The sequence below is a fragment of the Ceratotherium simum genome, chromosome 1 (assembly GCF_057802395.1).
Source record: "Ceratotherium simum simum isolate JZ-2026a chromosome 1, ASM5780239v1, whole genome shotgun sequence".
NCBI lineage: Eukaryota > Metazoa > Chordata > Mammalia > Perissodactyla > Rhinocerotidae > Ceratotherium > Ceratotherium simum.
The window spans coordinates 76,633,017-76,654,526 of NC_141900.1; the positions used below are offsets into that span (position 1 = coordinate 76,633,017).

Below are 21,510 nucleotides of genomic sequence, written 5' to 3' on the forward strand. Positions count from 1 at the left end.
CCTTTTATATTTTTCATATTTAGAGTTTTCATAATGCAGGGAAATAGTGAGTGAAGTTGTGCTTCTTTTACCAGGAGCTATTATTTCACTTGGGATTTTGTTAGAGTATTCAACCAGCAGGGACCTATAAATGGAATCTAGGACACTTGATTGCCTTGAGCTGGAGTGCTGGAGAATAAGGTTGATAACTACACTTTAGAAGTCTGTTATTAATATAGAGAAGTCAAGTGTTTCATTCAAAAAATTCTTATTGAGTTCTCATTATATGGCAGGCATGTACTAGACATGGCAGTATATGATGAAAAACATCTTACAGTCCTGTAGGATTTTTTAGTTAACTAGAGAAGTTACAGATTGAAAATCTCTTATCCTTCTTTAAGAAATTATGTTTTAGCTTATTTGAGTCTCTGTGCCTTGTGTGACAGGCAGAATTATAAGATGACCCTCAGTGAACAATCCCTTGAATGTGGATGGACCCTGTGAATACGATGAGGTATAATTCCTGTGATTATGTTACCTTAAATGGCAAAAGGGAGATTATCCTGTTTGGGCCTGATCTAATCACATGAGTTCTTTAAATCTAGATCTAGAGGTCAGATACAGAAGAAGTCAGAGATGTAAGTATGAGAGAGATTTGAAGATAGAGAAATTCTCCTACTGGCTTTGAAGATGAAGGGGCCCTTGTGGCAAGAACATGAGAGTGGCCTCTAGGAGCTGAGATCATCCCCTAATCAAGAGCCAGCAAGAAAAAGGAGAACTTAGTCTTGCAGACACAATACTCTGAATTTTTCCACCAGTTGTATGAGCTTGCAAGAGACCCCTAAGTACCAGATAAGAATGCGGCTTGTGGATATCTTGATTTGAGACCCAGAGTAGAGAGGATATAGAAGTACACTATTGTGAGGCTCTTATGCTACACGTGAAGGGGTATAATATTATTGGAAGATAGACTGTGATAAGGTGGGTATGTGTGTGTGTTAAATCCAAGAGCAACCATAAAATAAAAAAAATAGATATAACTAATAAGTCAATAGAGGAGATGAAATGGAGCCATTAAAAATACATACACAATTATTCTAAAAGAAGGTAGGGAAAGATGAAAAAGGCCAAAAAAGTGGGGATCAACAGAAAACAAGTAACACATGGCAGATTCAAGTTCAAACATATCAATAACTCATTAAATGTAAATGATCCAAACACCCCAATTAAAAGGAAGAGAATGTCAATCTCAGATAAAAAAGCAAGACCCAATTCTATACTATCTATAAAACAACGACTTTAAAACAAGGATAAAGAGGGATTAAAAATAAAACAAGAAAATGATATGTCATATAAACACTAATAAATAGAAAATTAGACTAGCTAGACTAGACGAAGTAGATTCAGAACAAGAAATATTACCAGGGATAAAGAAGGACATTACATAATAACATAGGGTTCATTTAATGAAGAAGACATCCAATCCTAAATGTGTATGTATATTGTAACGGAGCTTCAAAATACTTTAAGTAAAACTGATACAACTAAAAGGAGAGAGAGACAAATCTACAATTACAGTTTCAAACTTCAACACTCTTCTTTCAGTAATTTATAGAACAAGTAGACAAAAATATCAGCAAGGATACAGAAATACCATCACCCAATTTGACATAATTGACATTTATAGAACACTCCATATGCAACAGCAGAATAGACTTTTTTTTTCAAGTGCACATAGAACATTCACCAAGATAGACCATATTCTGGGCCAAAAGGCAAATCTTAACTGATTTACAAAGATTAAAATATTACAAGTACATTTGATGACAATAATGAAACTTGAAATTAACAAAAATATATCTGGAAAATCCCTCAATATTTTGAAATTAAACAATATACTTCTAATTAACCATATGTCAAAGAAATCATGTGGTAAATTATAAAATATATTGAATTAAAAGAAAATGAAATAAGAACCCATCAAAATTTGTGGGATGCTTCTGAAGCAGATTTAGCAGGACAGCTAAAATAGAGGGAAAGTTATAGCTACCAATGCTTATATTAAAAGAAGAAGAATTTATCTTGAATGATTTAAGATTCCATCTTAACAAACTAGCAAAAAAGAAGCACAAGGAAAGCATGAAGAAAGGAAGAAATGAAGAGCAGAAATCAATGAAATAGCAACAAAAAGCAGTGAAACTAAAATTACTAAATGTATAGCCAGAATGATCAAGAAAATAGAAGATGGAAATTACAAATATCAAAAATGAATAAGGAGTCATCATTATAGATCATAGACATTGATGGATTATAAGGGAATAAATATCAACTTTGTACCAATAAATTTAATTGCATAGATGAAATGTACAAACTCCTTAAAAGATGTAAACTATTACAGCTCACTCAAGAAGAAATATATAACATGAATAGATGTCTATATATTAAAGATATATAGCTAAATACCTTTCCACAAAAAAAATTCTAGATTCAGATGACTTCACTTATTCAACATAGTGCTGGAAGTTCTAGCCAGTGCACTGAAGCAAGAAAAGGAAATAAAAGACATACCAATTGGAAAGGAAAAAATAAAATTATCCCTATTTGCAGATGACATGATTGTCTACATATAAAATCTGAAGAAATCTATGAAAAACTACTAGAACTAATAAGTGAGTTTACAACATACAAGATAAACAGACAAAAATTAATAATATTTCTATATACTAGCAATGAATATGTGGACATCAACACTGAAAGTAGTATTTCGTAAATGAAATACTCAACAAAGGTATACAGAAACTGTATGCTGAAATCTACAAAATGCTAATGAGGTAAATCAAAGAAAATCTCAATAAATTGAGAGACATGTTTGTAGATTAGAAGACACAACATAGTAAAGATGACAGTTCTCTTGAAGTAGATGCAGGTGTAGAGGAGGAAGACATATCCTCTACCTTCTCCGGGTCCTTCTGGCTGGGCTATGAATTAAAGTGACATGAGACAGAATAATAATAGAAAATCAAACAAAGCTTTATAACATGTATACATGGGAGAGACCCAGGAAACTGGGTAACTTGGTCATCTGGCTGAGGTTGTCATCTTAAATACCATGTTCAGGTAAAGACAAAGGAGGATGTTGGGGGTAATGGTTTGGGACTTTAAAGGGGAGGAAGGCAATGGAGATGGAAAAACAAATGTTTGTTGGACAACTGTTTTTGCTGGGCCACCCATAGAGAATTTCAATAAGATGGGCTTGTTGGTGCCTTTCTTATCACACCTATTTTATATTATACTATAGTTATCTCGTGGTATTAGCTCTCTCCTGGAACAGGCCTTCTATCTTAAATTCTTTTAGGTAGCTAGGGAGAAGGCCAAAGTTTCTTTCATATTCTTTTATTCTTAAAAATAATCAAGCCTAAGAGACACATTTTGGGGTGGCCAATTCTGATCCCTCATAGTCCTGCCTTTGAAACTAATAAGTTTCACAGTGCTTTGAAACTTTAAGAAATTTCTTACTCCAGAAGCTGAGTGGTAGATAGTTCCATCTCACTGAACACATCTCCTAGTCTTGATAATAGACTGGTCCAGTTAAATTCATTTTAGGAGGTGGTGATGCAGCTGGGCTCCCAAAGTTAGGCCTATATTGTGGAAGCAAGCAATCAGGTATTTAATAAGTATTTCTATGGAAACAAAAGAAAAAATAATGTTAATGGTTGGAGTAAATTATAAACCAGTTTCTGAGTCCAGGGAACAGCCAGTCAAGAAGATTTCTTGATGTCAGCGTCGAAGCAGGTTTTGCAGCTTAAAATGTCTCTGATGATGTCATCGAGTGTTCAAGTATCGTTTTGAGTGGCTTACATAGCAACAGGCCTGCTATGGTGGTGATCTCTCTTAAGTTTATCTCAAATTGTTCAGCTTCAACTTGCAGCTCTTCAGGAAAAAGGGTGGTTTCAGTTCTCAATGATTTCAAATAAAAATGATGAAAAAAATTGAAAACATTTGTTTGGAGATTTGTAGCCAGATATTTCAGGAAACTAGAAGAATTCAGCATCCAGTCCAGTTTACAGGTAGAAAACAAAAACCTCAAAGACGATTAACAGAACTAAGATCTAATAGCTACAAATGTGTACTATAGTTTTTCCTGGAATAATTTTTCTCTCTAAAATCACCCTCGTTTGTACCAAAGATAGCCAACCTAAGACTAATTGGTTTGTAAAATAAGTCTCATTTCAATAAATTTGGCCCAATTATTTACATAAGTACAGCAAGAATAGCAACTGATCATATAGGCTCTTTTAAATCTGTTTTGCTGGAATGTTTTATAAGGAACCTCAGATTGAACTTTAAAGGCCTCTCAAGGCCAGGAATGCCAAGCCAAGGACTTGTCATCAGACTTGCCTGTAATACCTACAGATTTGAGTGAATTCCTCCTTTTTTGAGGTCCCCTAAAATATTTCAAGGTTCCTTGCACCTGCCAGATATGTTATATTCTTTACTTACCCAGTATGGTTGCTGGGAATGTTGTACATAAGGTACCAGGCCAATATTTCCAAGGGGCTTTATTCCATAAAGTCCAGTCGTTGTCTCTCAAAAGCTGTTTGGTCATATCTGAGTTTACATTTCTCTCAAATATGATATTCCAGTCTAAGCTTTGGTAATATAACCAATGTTTCCAATTCTGTCCTGTTAAAAGGAGAACAGATTCTTATTGAACTTATGCAAATAACTATATTGCCATGAAATAAGAATATTCACTTACTAGGAGTTTCCAAATTCTGGAGAGATCAGGTAGAGAGAAAAAGATAAATGTTTTAATTCTGTTTACAGAAGTATAATTTACCAAATTGCTATAAGTCATAGTTAGCTTAAGAGAAAAGAGGAAAAGTTTTCCTTCAGTCTCCAAAAATAAAACATTTTTAAAAATCAGCAATATTTCAAACAAAAGTCATAAAAATCATAATCATCCTCATCAGTTCCTTCAGTCCTGTGTAACTGATTTTTGATCTTAACCTTCTGTTAGCAGTTTCATGGGACCATCAGTTTCTCCATTAGAGTTCTGTAATTTCTTACCCAGTTCAGTTTTATAATCTGAAAGTTTGTCAGAAACCTGTCTTCCAGAGTAAATGTCAGAATCCTTTCCATGAATCTCTCTGAAGGTGAAAACATTTGCAAAAGCAACAGAGTAAAACAATAACTGTCTGTAAATGCCAAAAGACTTAAAAATGACAATTGACAAAGAAACTTGGTTATTTCATGACATATAACACTTCAAGATAATAAATAGAATTATGATTGATAACCAGGACAGATCAGAATTTTAGGAATGTTATATAATTTTTAGAACACTTACATCAATAACGTTTCCCCATATAATATCATAGGTCCCTATGAAGCAATGCTTAGTTATCCATTTAACCATGGTGATAGTTAAAGATTTTCAGGCAAATGCAGAAAATTAAATGGCAATATGAAAAACCTTAGCACATGTGATTAAAGGTCTGATAAAAACAATATAGGAAATTTATTTGGTAAAATACAAAATCCTTACTCAAAGAAAAAACTTTTCATAATCTCTTTACCAAGAGCAGACTAAAAGTTCAAGAAACTTATCCTTTTAAGAGAGGGGGCAAAAAAACAAATTCCAATTTTGCACCAGCTTACTTTTGACATTAAACCTTATTTACATAATTTATTTTAATCTTAGCCAACTTGACCACGTAAAAAACTCTCTGATTTTCAGAATTTCTCTTTCACAAACCTTCTATAACTTTCTTTTTACATTCAGAATTTGTCCCATGCCTCCTCTTTTTTCCTCCTAGTACTTTAGGACAAATTTATCTTTCTTAACCAAACTAACAAAAATATTTCCATTATTTATACCTTCTTTACTGAAAACATATCTCCTTTTCCTTGAATAAAAACATATTTTCCTTAATTTTTAGTAGGTTTAATCACATAATATAACTTTTAACCCTTATAAACCTTAATTTTTAAGTAAAAACTAAGTAAGCAATTATAAACTTTCTTTTACATTAGCATTCTGTGGCTTGACAAATATATAAAAACCTTTTATAATTTCTAAAAACATGTTACTCCATAGTAAAATCTTTTAATAAAAAACAAGACATGTTTACCAATAGACCCAAAACACCTTTTAGTTTCTCTGTAATAAGAAGCCAAAACTAGATAAACTTATATTTAGTAATTAATGTCTAATATCTTATCTTATTTGAAAATGATCTAAATACTCGATGAATTTTCATCATTTAAATTAACCTAGTAAAACTTCAAAGTTTTAAGTTACCAAAGAGATTTCGAAAGTTATTAAATACATGTCATAAAATACAATTATTGCTAAAATTTTAAACTCTTATCTCATTTACATCTAAATTATTTGTTCCCAACAATTATATTTAGATTACCCAAGAAAAACTTATGAGACATTAGACAAAATTAGCAATCATTTAAGTTATTATGCTGACAAATCTGTAACAGCGATAACATGAGCTTATTTAAGAGTAAACCCAGGCTGTGTTTCTGGATCATATCCAATGCTGATAACTCTGAGGACATGCCTATTTTAAGCAAACAAACAAACTTAAACAAGCTTTCATTCGCTAAATATTATTTCATATCAGGTTAACTTGAAAGACACATAAGTGCTTACTTTAAGTCAATTAAACAGAGGTCTTAATTTTGGTTACACCATAGGAAGTAAAATATCACACATGTATAACATACGTATAGACAGACACAAACACAGGTAGACACAGACAGAAATGTTAAATTTTTGTTATGAATCAGGTGCAATACTAAACTCACTAGTATCTGAGAAACATTTGCATTTCAAAGAATGGCTCTGAGGTCCTAGAAAAGATGGGAGCAGGAAATCTACATCACAGAGGCACAGAGAAATCATTCAAGTTTTCTTTCAGGTGGAGTTTCTAGGGCATATTTGCCTTAACAGTTTCTAATGTCACAATCTTTTGTCTCAATCAGTATCTCTGAGAGGAACAGGGGAGACTTTGGCGTTGGCAAAAGACAGGAGAACTTTGAACTGCTTTCTAGAGCCTTACTCCCAGCCTTGAAGAGATTTGCAAGACAAAGACGGTTGCTTCCAGTTCCCCAAAGCAATGGATTACATTTGACAAAAAAGGCTAATTCATCCCTTCAGTTACGTCCTTCCAATTGTTTCTTTTATCAGGGAAATTTTTAATTTAAGAGGTGAATCAGAGATTTGTATGTTCTAAAACTTCAGGACAATGTATCACACCTTTAAAAGTCTGCACAAAGCATTTAACAAAGGTTCTTTTTCTAAGTGTACAATTTAAACTTAGACCAATTTACCCGGGGGGGGGGGTGCTTTATTATCTTTTTTATTAGTACCTGATATTAGCCTCTAGTTTTTGTCTCATACAGTGTGGGCTCAGGCAACCCTACTGACTTCCCTTTGTAAGTTTAATTAACACTGTCTGAAGGACAGATTTATATGCTATCTTACAATCAGGCAGGGGAAACGTTCCCCAGAGAGACACAATGTCTATCCCCACAATACAATCTACAATACAATCAGGCAAAAAAGAGATACAATCACTTCACATCAAGTCCATAAATATACCAGTTTTTCTATAAAATTTCATCTGAATTTCATCAACTCTTATACCTCTAATCATAGCTTTCATTAGGACTTTATCAATAGGTCTTGGTCTTATAATTTTGGGCAGGGGAAGCATCCCCAGTCAGACATTTTAAAATCTACTCAGGCAAATTTGATATTACCTCATTATATAAAATTAGCTGAAACATTCCAACTGTTACCAGACACATACACAGGTTCTTTACCCACCACACAAGAGGGGCCAAATAAAAACTGGAATGCCAGGCTTATGGCAAGGAAAGTGTTTTTATTTTGGGTGACACCAGGCAGGAGAGGAGAGTGAGCCCTCAAATTTGTCTCATCTCCCCAAAAGACAGGAGGCAAGGGTTTTTAATGGTTGCGAGGAATGTGACTGCTTGTAGGGAGGGGGAACATGTGGCCTTGCTGGTTGGTGCTTTCCCACCAGTCTGCATTTGGCTTTGTGAGGCTGCTTGCAGGGAGGGGGATGGTGAGATAAGGGAGTCCACAGGTGGGTGTCCTTTGTTGTCTGTCTCCGTGATGGAGGGTGGTTTCTGGTGCCAGGAAGCCAAGGAGTTTGTGTCTGGGAAGCTTCAGCTTCTTGATATTCTCTGAATATCAGTTTCCCTATAATAAACTTCAACAACTGGTAATTAGCCAAAACTTTAGTGTGAGCCCAGAGTGAGGCCACCTGGGCTTTTAACAATTTGTAACTTCTATCTGCCTTGTGAAGTTCAGAGATATAAAGGTCTAAAAAACCAATATTTACATATCAATGTAACTTAGAGAAGCAGGGAAAGGGGATGAGTGCTTTTGGTTTTAATCCCATATATGCTGGGTTTAATGTAGTGGAACTGATATCAGCGCCAGCATCACAATGTTCATAATATCATCACTTACACTTTTACATTTTCTCAATTAAATTGTTACCTGAGTTAGAGTCTTAAGGCACGTCATTATTTTTTTTATTATTTTTTAATTTGTCCTTTTTATAGGTACAAATAAAACAATTACGATGAGAGCTCGCACAAATTTTTTCCCCCAATTTAGAAGTTTTTCCAATTTAAATGATCCATTGTCTGGCCACATTGATGAGTAGGATCTTAAAGTGACACATACCAATAAGCTTAACCATCGATGCAAGAGGTGTCCCCAAAAGAGGTCCAGAGAATTCACTCCCAAAAATAGCCTCACAATAAGCAACGAAGGTTGAGACGACAAAGGCCCCTTAGGAAAGCAATTGGGACCCCTTACGACAAACTCCTTTGACAGCAGACACAGCCATACAAAGAGAGCATCTCCCAGAACCCCAGTCTACTTGACTGGCCACCAAGATGTGTGCCAGTACATGCATCCTCTGGATGGTGGAGACCAGATGTCTGGTTCAAGACTTAGAACAAGACAAAAGAAAAAACCTCATCTGATATGCACATTAACAGCTTTAGCCAAGCCTTGGGTCTCTTGGAGCCAGAATAATACCTAAGAGGGAGGTGCCACAGGGTTGGGGGTTGTGTGTGCTTTTACAGAGCACCTCATCATTGCACAGACATTTTCTTGAAGTTGTCAGGGGACCTGTATCACCTACTCCATTCTGTGACCCAACTGATCCTTTCACAGGAAACTTCTTGAGGTGGCGGGCACCCTAGTGTCTCTTAACTGCTTGACTTGCGCCCACCAAGTTTGCAGCCTTTTTGGCTTCCAAGATGCCCTGAGCAACAGCTTTTACCTCATGCACATATTCCCAGACAACAGGCTCATAGAGATGCCTGTGTCGTATGACAAATGACAAAAAAAGATGGAAAAATACTGTCTCTGGGAGGAAAAGGATCTAGAACCAATGAGTACTCAACCAAATTCTAGAATTGCTGAGTCCAAGAAGCTGGCTTCACTAATATTTTCTCCTGCTAATCTAAATTTAGAAAAGGAAAAAAAAACTCACCACTCTCGCTTGCACTGGACCCTGAAGGCAGAGATCTGGGAGACTGATGTGGTAAGAACTCTTAACTCCTGTCGGCTCTTGTCAGGGGTCCAGGATCTCTCAGCTGCAGCAGTCCAGGAGCGAGCAGTGTCCAGCCAGTGAAATTTTATCCTATCTAAGTTGCCAAACTGTAGGGGAGGAAGACATATCCTCTATCATCTCTGGGTCCTTCTGGCTGGGCGATGAAATAAAATGACATGAAACAGAATAATAGGAAAAAATCAAACAAAGCTTTATAACATGTATACATAGGAGAGACCCAGGAAACTGGGTAACTTGGCCCTCTGGCCAAGGTTATCATCTTAAACAGCATCCTCAGGTAAAGACAAAGGAGGATGTTGGAGGTAGTGGTTTGGGACTTCAAAGGGGAGGAAGGCAATTCACATGGAGATAGAAAAGCAAATGTTAGACAACTGTTTTTACTGAGTCACCTATAGAGAATATGGCCCAAGAGACAGAATTTTGATATGATGGGTTTGTTGGTGCCTTTCTTATCACACATTTTTAAAATTTTATTTTATATTTTATTTTATTTTATTATTTTATTTTATTTTTGGTGAGGAAGATTAGCCCTGAGCTAACATCTGTTGCCAATCCTCTTCTTTTTGCTGAGAAAGATTGACCCTGGGCTAATATCCGTGCCCATCTTCCTCTACCTTATATGTGGGTTGCCTGCCACAGTATGGTTTGATAAGCAGTGCGTAGGTCTGCGCCCAGGATCCAGACCTGCAAACTCTGAGCCACTAAAGTGGATCGTGTAAACTTAACCACTATGCCACCAGGCTGGCCCCTTATCACACCTATTTTATATTATACTACAGTTTTCTCTTGGTATTAGCTCCTTCTTGAAACAGGCCTTCTATCTTCAATTCTTTTAGGCAGTTAGGGGGAAGGTCAAAGTTTCTTTCAGAGTCTTTTTTTCTTAAAAATAATCAAGCCAAAGAGACACATTTTGGGGTGGCCAATTCTGATCCCCCACACAGGTTTAATGCAATCTTATCAACATCCCAGCAAGATTTTTTGTAGATACAGACAAGATTCTAAAATTTATATGGAAAGGCAAAGGAATCAGAACAGCTAAAACAATTTTGAAAAAGAATAAAGAGGAAAGAATCATTCTACCTGATTTAAAGACTTATTATGTAGCTACAGAAACCAAGGTTGTGCGGAATTGGTGGAGGAATAGACATATAGATCAATGGAATAAAAGACAGAACACAGAAATAGACCCACACAAGTATGCCTGACTTTTGACAAAAGTATAAAAGCAATTCAGTGGAGGAAAGATAAGCTTTTCAAAAAATGGTACTGGAGCAACTGGACATCCATAGGCAAAAAATGAACCTTGACCTAAATTTCACACCTCATATGAAAATGAACTCAAAATGGATCATGGATTTAAATATAAGATATAAAACTATAAAACTTTTAGAGAAAAAAAACAGGAGAAAATTTTCAGGCTCTAGGGCTAGGCAAAGAGTTCTTAGATCTGACACCAAAGCATGGTCTATAAAAGAAAAAATTGATAAATTAGACTTCATAAAAATTTAAAACTTTTGCTCTGTGAAAGACTCTGCTTTATCCCTTGTTAAGGGGTAAAAATACAAGCTACAATCTGGAAGAAAATATTTGCAAATTAGAAATCTGACAAAACACTAGTAGTATCTAGAGTATATACAGAACTCTTAAAACTCAACAGCAAAAAAGAAAAAAAGCAATTCAGTTAGAAAAAGCACAAAATACCTGAAAAGACATTTCACCAAAGAGGATATACAGATGGCAAACATGCACCTGAAAAGATTTTCAACATCATTAGGGAAATGCAAATTAAAACTACAATGAGATGCCGCTATAATCTGATACCACTATCAGAATGGCTAAAATAAAAAACAGAGTCAATGTCAAATGCTGGTTAGGATACAGAGAAACTGGATCACTCATACATTGCTGATAGGAATGTGAAATGGTACAGCCACTCTGGAAAATAATTTGGCAGTTTCTTTAAATACTATACATGTAACTACCATACAAACCAGCAATTGCACTCATGGGCATTTGTCTCAGAGAAGTGAAAACTCATGTTCACATGAAAACCTTTACACAAATGTTCATAGCAGCTTTATTTCTAATAGCCCCAAACTGGAAACAACCTAGATGTCCCTCAAGGGGTGAATGGTTAAACAAATTGTGGTACATCCATACTACGGAATACTACTCAACAGCGAAACAGAATGAGCTATCGATACACACCACTATCTGGGTGAATTTCCAGAGAACTATGTTGAGTGAAAAAGCCAGTCCCCAAAGTTTATATACTGTATGATTCCATTTATATAACATTTTTAAAATGCAAATTTATAGAAATGAAGGACAGATTAGCGGTTGCAAGGGGTTAAGGATGTGGTGGGAGATGGGAAGCAAGTGGGTATGGCTATAAAAAGGCCACACAAAGTATCCTAGTGATGATAAAAATGTTATAAATCTTGACCCTATCAATGTCAATATCTTGGTTATTGAAGTAAAGTTTTGCATGGCGGAAACCAAGGTAAAGGGTAAATAAGATTTCTCTATTATTTCTTACAACTGCTTGTGAAATGGCAATGATCTAAAAATAAAAAGTTTAATTAAAAATTATATACATATAAAAATAATTACTAGGGCAAAATGCACTCCTCTAAACATATGGGTACTTAAGGATAGTTTACTTCTTTGCACCTAATATAAATTTCAGAGAGCTTCACTTAATGTTTTTATGTCCTCGAAACCTCTAACCATTCTATACAGTTGGAGTGCCAGGCTCTGTTCTATACGTACAATGTTCATAGGTTCTCTAGAGCCAAGCAAACTGTTAGTGAAAATAGAATTCTAACAAAGACGATGCACTTATTTTTCTAAACAACAGGCGGCATCTGAGTTTCACAAATAAAATTGATGATTCATGCTCTTATATCAGGAAATGTAATTGTATTTTTCAAATTAATTTAAATTTAATTTACATACATAGTACTCATAGTTTATAATACATTTATAAGCATTGGTTCACTGACTGAAAGAATATACATTTTTTTCTAAAGTTAATACTGAGAATTTCGCTACTTTTTTGGGAAAAAAATGAAAATAACCTGTAGATTTCATAATGCAATTTTATGTCCCTTTGAATATATTATAATTTATACATTGTATGAGAATACTCTTTTATTCTGAAAATCATACTGGAAGTTTTAACTAAATTCTAGTAAAATCTAATGCATACCAAATGGTAACTTTTCTAGTTTTAGTTAATATTCAGATGTTAGAAAAATCTAACATGGGTATTAATATATGAATAATACATTAACTTTATCTTCTAATAAAATTTACATTATTTGGAAATATTAGCCTTCCAACTTTATGAACTTTGACCACTGTTTATATCTTAGGCACCAAATGGTCTCTCGTTCCCTTCCCTTAGGATTTGAAACTTACTCTGGGGCAATTTTAAGCCTGAGGGTCCCTAAGTGAGACTAGTCACTTCCTACTGCTGCGAGGTGTTCAGTATGTGTTGGCTACCTCTACCTCAGTTCAAACAAAACAAAAGCCTAAAGCCTTCCGTCTTATTTCTCTAAACTCACATGCATATTTAGAGCTGTTGACCGTATTCTTTCCTAAGAACCGCTAGGCTATATTGCTCTGAATATATTTTACGTTGTCAATCTTTCATGGCGCCTGCCAGCACATAATCCTTCAGGAGACGCCATGAAGAAAGCCACCTTCCAGCCTTGCCAGGACTCTCTGGGTCCTGGCCTTCAGCCTCTAGCCCCCAGCCTAATAGGATAAAAGCCTAAACCCTGATTCAATGAGTGGTGGAAACAATCCCCGGCGTTCCACTGAGACTTTGGATTTGAATCCATGCGCCGCCATGTTTGAGCTCTGAAATAGCGGTTAAGTTTTCAAATCTACGTTAAGACTCAATTTCATCTACAACATGATCTGTTATGAGAATTAATTTAAGTTAAATAATAAATGTGTAAGCTGTTGTATAACAGGGGCCTTATTCATTTTTTTGATGTTCATGAGAAAACAAAATTTTAAAAAATGAATTCAATTTATAAATCCAAGCTATTGTTAGAAGAGTATTACATATAAATTTCCATAATACCTAGCTAGCAGTTGTCAGCTACAGGAAGTTTTTTAAAAAAGGAACAAAAAGGTGGAAGAAAAATGTTTCTCTTTCCACTTTGGAAGTTAGTGCTCAGGGTAGAAATGTTCTGTATTGTTACAGTCTCACCCTGCTTGATCAAAATATTGCTATAAGATCTTTGAGCTGGGAGTTTGGAGAAGCAGAAGGTGGCATGAAGAGGGCTTATTTTCACCAGAGAAGGTGAGGACAGACTTTAGGGGAGATGAGCAGTGCTGGAGGGGCTTTCACACCCTGGGAAGTGTGTTGAGGGAGAGGGGGCATCGGTACTCAATCGAGGATGTATACTCATGGCTTAAAAACCGAAACTAAGACATCATCTCACAGCAATATACTATCATATCATAGTCATATACCATATGATAACCATCAGATATATGGTTAGAGTGTCTAGCGCTATGATATGTAATCTGATTATATAATAGATAATAAATAATGACTTAAATTGGCCTTTCCATCTGTAAAAATAAATTCTTAAATTATGCATCTAGATTATAAATGGTTTTTATTTAACTCTGAAGTTATATTTTATTTCAGCTTTTACTTTTACGATCTTCAAGGATTTACTGTAACTAAATCTCTTTAATCAAGAGTTATTTATTTTCTATAAATTCAATGCATGGTAATAGAAAGATAAGGAGGGCCCTAACTATATTTTCTACTTGAAATGGCTGATATCTTTAAAATATATTTGAGGATTCCAGGTCTAGGTACTGAGGCAAATGTTTTGCCTAAAACCTTGCATATAATTAGCAAATAAGTGAAAAAAAAAAATCCTTACAGAAGTGGAGGTAACATAATCACTTATTCAAGCAGTCTCGCGGAATTTACTATGAATTTGACTTATGTAGGATACACAGGATAAATTTTAGGTAACTTAAGGAATCATATCTCAACAACATTTTTCCTTTTACTCCTAAGTTTATGCTGTCTACAAATTATCAAAGGTGTTTACAAAATGATTTAATAATGTATCCAGATTCTTTTAAAAGTAAGCAACATTACCTTATTTTCAATTTGGATTCCATATCAAAGGGGTCATGTAACTCTTCTGGTGGAACAAACCCCACACTGGGGAGAACGTGGTTGAAAAATAAAGTTACATGGATTTCTTGTAGTGTGGTTATTTTTTTACTTGATTTACTTTTGCAAGCACTTACATTTATAATTAACTGGCCAAATCAAATTAAGCTTACCGAATTTAGAGTGAACATGACCTTTGTGTTCTGTGCTGAAACATTCATCCACAAAACTGACTGTCAGCAAATTCTATCAATATTCGCTTCCCCTGCCCAGTGCAAAGCAGAACCTTCCCCCACCACACATACACTCAACGGGAAGAGGAGTTAAAGAGGAGGGCAATGACATGGTCTGTCGCTTTTTATTTATGAAAACATGGTTCCCATCTTGTCTGTGCTGGGTAGGAATGCAGTAGCACATTGCAAACACATTTACTGTTCACTTATCTGTGGAAAATGGTTTCCATGAGCATATTTAAATAAGGGAGAAATATGCTTAGATTTTTTTGTGTAGAACAAATGCTGCCCTCATATAATATTTCTTTTGGCTTGGCGACATTGCTGAGCTCAGCATAACCTGTTGGTGCTGTAAACTGTCTAATAAATCTCCAGTGCTGCTCGTTATTGAAAATAACAGTGATACGACAGACACATCAGCAGTGGAAATGACTGTTCATACAAAATGATCTAGTGCGAAGATCAGTTTAATTTTATTGGCATTAGTGAACATTCTATATTGTAGAAGGTCTTAAGGAGGTCTTGTTATTCATGTTCCCTATCAATTCTAGTAATATGGAAGCTAATTCTTTAACTGCTAAATTGTAGCTATTATAATGTCTTTGGTGGTGGGTGGCAGTGAGTTATTGCTCTAATTGGTCCTCTTCTGATAAGTGCTGTTTATGGAGAGTTTCATCTACTATTGCAGCTTGAGAAGACTAAATTATAACATGAATGGAGTGATAAAAAACACATGTAATGTGTGTAACATGTAGAACATCCATTGTAACAATCAGAGTCCCAGAAAGAACTAGATCAAACTCAGATGATGTAAGAGACTTTAATGAATATAGAATTTAAGGAATTATGGCAAGATTAAGGAAATCAACAAAGAAGTTGAAGATGTTAGAGGGTAGCAATATAGAGATGCCATTACCAGCCCAATGAGAGCTGGAGTCTATAGACAAGGAGTGTAGGACAGAAACTGTAGCAGGGGAGGGATGTGAAACACTGCCAAGAAACATGTCTTCAGTAAGATAGGGAACGGGTAATACACAAAACTCTTTCTCCTCGCACCCTCTATTTTACTGATGTCTGGGCTGAAGACAAGTGGGAACCAGTTGGCAAGATGCAGTCTATAGGGTCCAGCATCTTGGAGTATGGAGCAGGGCACAAAGAAGAGCTAAGAATGAATCTGAGGCAAGGTAGGTGGACAAAACGTGAACAACCAGCAAACTGGGACAAAAATAAACTTTATTGAAGTCGCCTGTAACGGCTACTTCCTATACGAATTTTTCTACTTTTGGCACCAATTAGAGCCTTAATTGTAAGGCATTTTGATTTAACAATACTTGAAGAGGTTCTTTAAGTCAGGACTTAATGTACTGTGGCTCAGTGGCTTCTGATGGTGCCCCAATCCCAAATACCCATTTGCATCTCCTAAAGTATATAGAGGTCATGAAGCTCAGGAAGAAAAAGTCTTGACCTCTGTTCATCAATGGAATTCAGACAGTTTGATGGTTAAGGGGGCAAAGTAGCAGAGAAAAAGGGAAAATGGAGTCTCATGAGCTAGCAATAGAGCTTCAGTTATCAGGGAAGTATAGGTTCTACGTACAACTGCGTGATTTTGGGTACTTTTACTACTTCTAACCTCATTACCTGGGAAATCTTTGCTGAAACACTGATGTAGTGTTGTTGGTAGCAGTGGAACCAGAGGAAGTAGTCTGTCATGCAGGGGCAGTGCCTCTCCACAGGATCGTCCTGTCCTGAGCTTTGAAATATCAGCTTGGTTTGCTATGGTGACCAATGGAAAAGTTGTATCACTAGCCACCAGAATATTTTATATCTCAAACAACAGAATGTCTTCCCTACCTCTACTGAATGTAACACAGAAGATTCATTTTCTCATCTCTCAAAAACAATAATATAGATTTCCTAATTATTAGCCGCAGTCACAGTGATCCCAAAGGTAGCACTACTTTTGTCAACTCGGACGTAGTACATTTCCAGCTTCACTTGGCAAGAGTTTCTGTAGTGTGGCAGCAAAGAAGATGACAGTGGAATTCCATATTCTGCTGTGGAGCTCAGTTATCACCACTGTGGGACAGTGAAATCAGTTCTGATTTGTTTAGCACAGGCACACACGTGATTGGAGTTCTATGACAAAGACTGAACTTCCCATAGTCTAGCAGGTGGGTAATTGGAACACAGAGATTTGAATATCGATGTGACTATATCTGCATTTACCACCTGGTGGAGCTCACATTCTGAAGTTATAGCTCATATACTGAAGTTATAAATAAATAAACTGTGTGTAAAAGGACAATCTACTAAAATATTAATTTGAGTATGTTTTCTCCCTATAGTTTTCTTTTCTCCTCAGTTTGAGTAGGCTGCTAGGCTGGTGATGTCTTGCCTCAGGAATTGGGGAAGATGGAAGACAGAAGGGCCTGAACTCAAGGGCTCTGCTCTTTGACAAAAGCAAAGAAGGATAGTCTCTTCAATAAATAGTGTAGGGAAAACTGGACATCCACACACAAAAGAACCAAATTGGACCCCCAAAGGGCTAAGCCTTTTGAAGAGGAGATGCTAGAGGAAGAAGAATATTGAGCACAGAGAGATAGGAAAACTTCCCAGAGATTGGAAAGGGGCAGATGTCTGTGAGTTTGGGAATGGTTCATTTTTCCATACCAGCATCGTAGAGAGGCCCTTACAACCACGGTTCCCGTCGTCCTTGAAGGTTCCCACGTCCCAAGTGTGGTGTGGATGCAACAGCGGCCAGAGGAGCAAGCTGACTGGGAGAATGATTGTCAGTACAGATTGGTTGCTAATGATCAAAGTCCTACCCGGACCTTTGCATAACTGGAGTGATGAAGGAGCCGGAAGTGTAATTGGGATGGATTTCCTATCAATGTGGACAACAAGTGTCCAGAGTTGTAATTAAACTAATTTACATAAAATTTTGATATATTTCTTACATTGTTGAGTGTGTGGTCTGAAACTCCTTGACCTTACTAATGATTCCTATTACAAAAGGGTTTTTCTACCAATTTCCTAGAAGTCTTTTTTTTTTTTTTTTTTTGTGAGGAGATCAGCCCTGTGCTAACATCTGCCAATCCTCCTCTTTTTTTTTGCTGAGGAAGACGGCCCTGGGCTAACATCTGTGCCCATCTTCCTCCACTTTATATGGGACGCCGCCACAGCATGGCTTGCCAAGCAGTGCGTCGGTGCGCGCCCGGGATCCAAACCAGCGAACCCCGGGCCGCTGCAGCGGAGCGCGCGCACTTAACCGCTTGTGCCACCGGGCCGGCCCCTCCTAGAAGTCTTTTTGATTAGAACCTGGTTAAAAGTGTTAGCCAGTGTGGCCAGGGGAGTTAATCATCTATGTTCTTGTCCAAGTTAGATTCCTCTTTTTTTCCTACCTCAAGTCACAAGACCCCCATATCATTGTTTGGGATCTTTGTTCTCAGTTTCTATACATGCACCTCCTCAAAGATATCTCTAAGCAAAGCCTTTATCTAGTGTTACCTATGAAATCTTGCCTACTAAATGTGCTCTAGAAAAGTGCTAGGTATTTGCCCTACTTGTTTACTTGGTGTCCAGTCCCAGTTTATATCCTAAAGTTCTCAAAAGATGTCTCCTCCTCCTGCAGAACGATGTAAAAAGTCATTAAAGCCAATTTTTCTTGGGCTCAGGGGACTCCTCTTTCCACCTTGCACTCTACACCTCTTCTCCCATTGCTGTTCTATCCTCACCCGTGACTCTTGACTATGTTTGCTTTGCATCTTGTTTGGATTTTCTCAACATTTACTTATTTGCCTCCAGAAACCCAGTAGTAGATTTGTTTATCCAAGGTGTAAGATGCAATAGGACCTAATTTAAAACTATATTACAAAGCTATAGTAATCAAAATAGTGTAGTATTGGCATAAAAACAGACACTTAGATCAATGGAGCAGAATAGAGAGCCTAGAAACAAATCCACACATATACAGTCAATTAATTTTCAACAAATGCACCAAGAATACACAATGGGGAAAGGATAGTATCTTCAATAAGTGGTGCTGGGAAAACTGGATATTCACATGTAAAAGAACGAAATTGGACCCTATCCTATACCATACACAAAAACCAATTCAAAATGGATTAAAGACTTGAACATAAGAGCTGAAACTGTAAAACTCCTAGAAGAAAACATAGGGGATAATCTCCTTGACATTGGTCTTTGCAATGATATTTTATATTTGGCACCAAAAGCACAAGCAACAAAAGCAAAAATAAACAAGTGGGGCCACATCAAACTAAAAATCTTCTGCACAGCAAAGGAAACCATCAACATAATGAAAAGGCAACCTATGGAATACGTGAAAATAATTGCAAATCATATATCCGATAAGAGGATAGTATCCAAAATATATAAGGAACTCATACAACTCAATAGCAAAAAATCAAATAACCCAATTAAAAAATGGGCAAAGGAACTGAACAGACTTATTTTGAAAGAAGACATACAAATAGCCAATAGGGACATGAAAAGATGCTCAACATTACAAATCATCAGGGAAATGCAAATCAAAACCACCATGAGGTATCACCTCATCCCTGTTAGAATGTTTATTATCAAAAAGAAAACAGATAACTGATGCTGGAAAGGATGAGGAGAAAAGGGAACCTTTGCACACCGTTGGTGGGCATGTAAACTGGAACTGGTACAATTTGATTCTGCGGATTGTTATGTATGTTACCACCTTCATCAATTGTTTCATTGTCTCTATATAATGGATTACATGGGCTTTGAAATTTGATTTATTTTCTTTCTCTAGAATAGAGTTTCTCAACTGTGACACTATTGACACTTTGGGACAGATAATTCTTTGTTTTGGGAGACTGTCCTGGGCCTTGTAGGATGTCTAGCAGCATCCTGGGCCTGACCCACTGTATGACAGTAAGCATCCCCTTCCTCCCATCACAAGAATAAAAAATGTTTCTAGACGTTGCCAAATGTCCCATGGGGGCAAAAGCACCTCCAGGTGAGAACTACTGTTCTAGAAGAAGTTGGTATGATAACTCATAGTTAAATTTCCTTTTGGATATGTCGTTAATATGCACAACACATATTGAAAGTTTTGTATTCCCTTTTTTCTTTCTTTTATTTGTCTGAAGAGTCATTTAGCATTGGAAAAATGCATTGAGGGTGATCTATATTACAGCAATTTCTCTTAGCTCTACAGATATAAACCTTGGGGGAGGCGCTCTTGAGAGGGCAACCTTTAGACTAAATAGAAATGCATACAAATATAGCTTATTCTTGTATATTTTTTATGTGAATATGTTCATATATAAATTTATTGTTGTATTATATCTGAGAACAGAGATTCAAAAGCATAGTGGATAAATGGTGTTTGTTTTTCAGCAAAGGAAAAAAGGAGAGAGAAAAACTGTAGTAAAATTCAAAATGTCAGCATTTTGAAATAGTTTTATTTGCAGAGAAATCAGATTTCCTCAAAAGGGAGTATTTTAAAAGATATACCCAAACAGAATTTTCCTGTTTTAAGACAATAAACTTTATAGTCAACACATTTAATTTACTAATAAAAACTATTCATTCTTAAGAAATTCCTAAAAGGCATATTATAAAAAAGTGCTCAGTTATTTCCCCAAAGTCTTCATTCCAAAAGATAAGCAAGCTCAAATTTAAACATTCTTTATGACTGTGTTAACTATATCTATTATACTAGGTTTTGCTATAAAACCTCTTCTGATAGAAAGCAGCAAAAATTTAATCTGTGTTCTGCATGCCAGATCTTCACAGTATTTCCCAGCTGTGTTGGCACTTCAAGGCAGGCTCTTTCTCTTTGGAGCCAGTGTAATGAGCTATAATTGATGGCAGCAATGATGATGACAAAGCATGAAGAGAGCATTTCTCATGTAAGCTCATTCAAGGAGTTTTATGCAATCACTTCTGTGTCAGAGTCTTTTAAGCTTTAGTAGTGAATGAACAAAATCATAAAAAAACTCCTTCATTTGGAACTTCATAGTTTTTTTTTTTTTTTTTTTGCTGGGCCATAAATCTCAAAGTTCTTTTCTGTTTTGGAGGTTTAAAAGTGGATTATTTTCTAGAGCTTAGTTTCCTCTATTCTATCAGTGATTTCTTCTTCAAAGTGCTTATGATAGCTTAAATAATCTTGAGAAGAAAATTTATAAAGTAAGTATAAGATTAAGAAATAATACTCCCTGTGTTCTTTTGGGGGCTGCTACAATTTTGCTGTGAATTTTCAAAGTAGTGTGTGGCGTGTTATATTATTGTGACTGAAAGAGGTACATAGCATTAAGTTTAATAATGTACTGATGAATAAATTGTGCACACATATAAAGAAAAATAAATGTGGAGGCCTTTTATAAAAAATATTAAAAATTTGGTTAGGATCTCTGACTTGCTCCAATATGAAATCCTCGAGTTGAAAGAGACCAGTAGAGGAACCCAAGTCCAAATACTATAATTCACTGCAAAAAATCTTTTCCAAAAG

The 21,510-nt window shown here is 36.0% G+C and overlaps 1 protein-coding gene across 1 annotated transcript in view; it reads left to right on the forward strand.

The window, feature by feature from the left end:
- The window catches only part of ANKRD7 (ankyrin repeat domain 7), a 39,234-nt gene extending 21,388 nt beyond the window's left edge, over positions 1-17,846 (forward strand). The window contains 2 exon segments of the mRNA XM_087434168.1: positions 16,915-17,003; positions 17,679-17,846. Coding sequence (XP_087290294.1) covers positions 16,915-17,003; positions 17,679-17,846 — 257 coding nt within the window.
- The last annotated feature ends 3,664 nt before the right edge of the window (positions 17,847-21,510 follow it).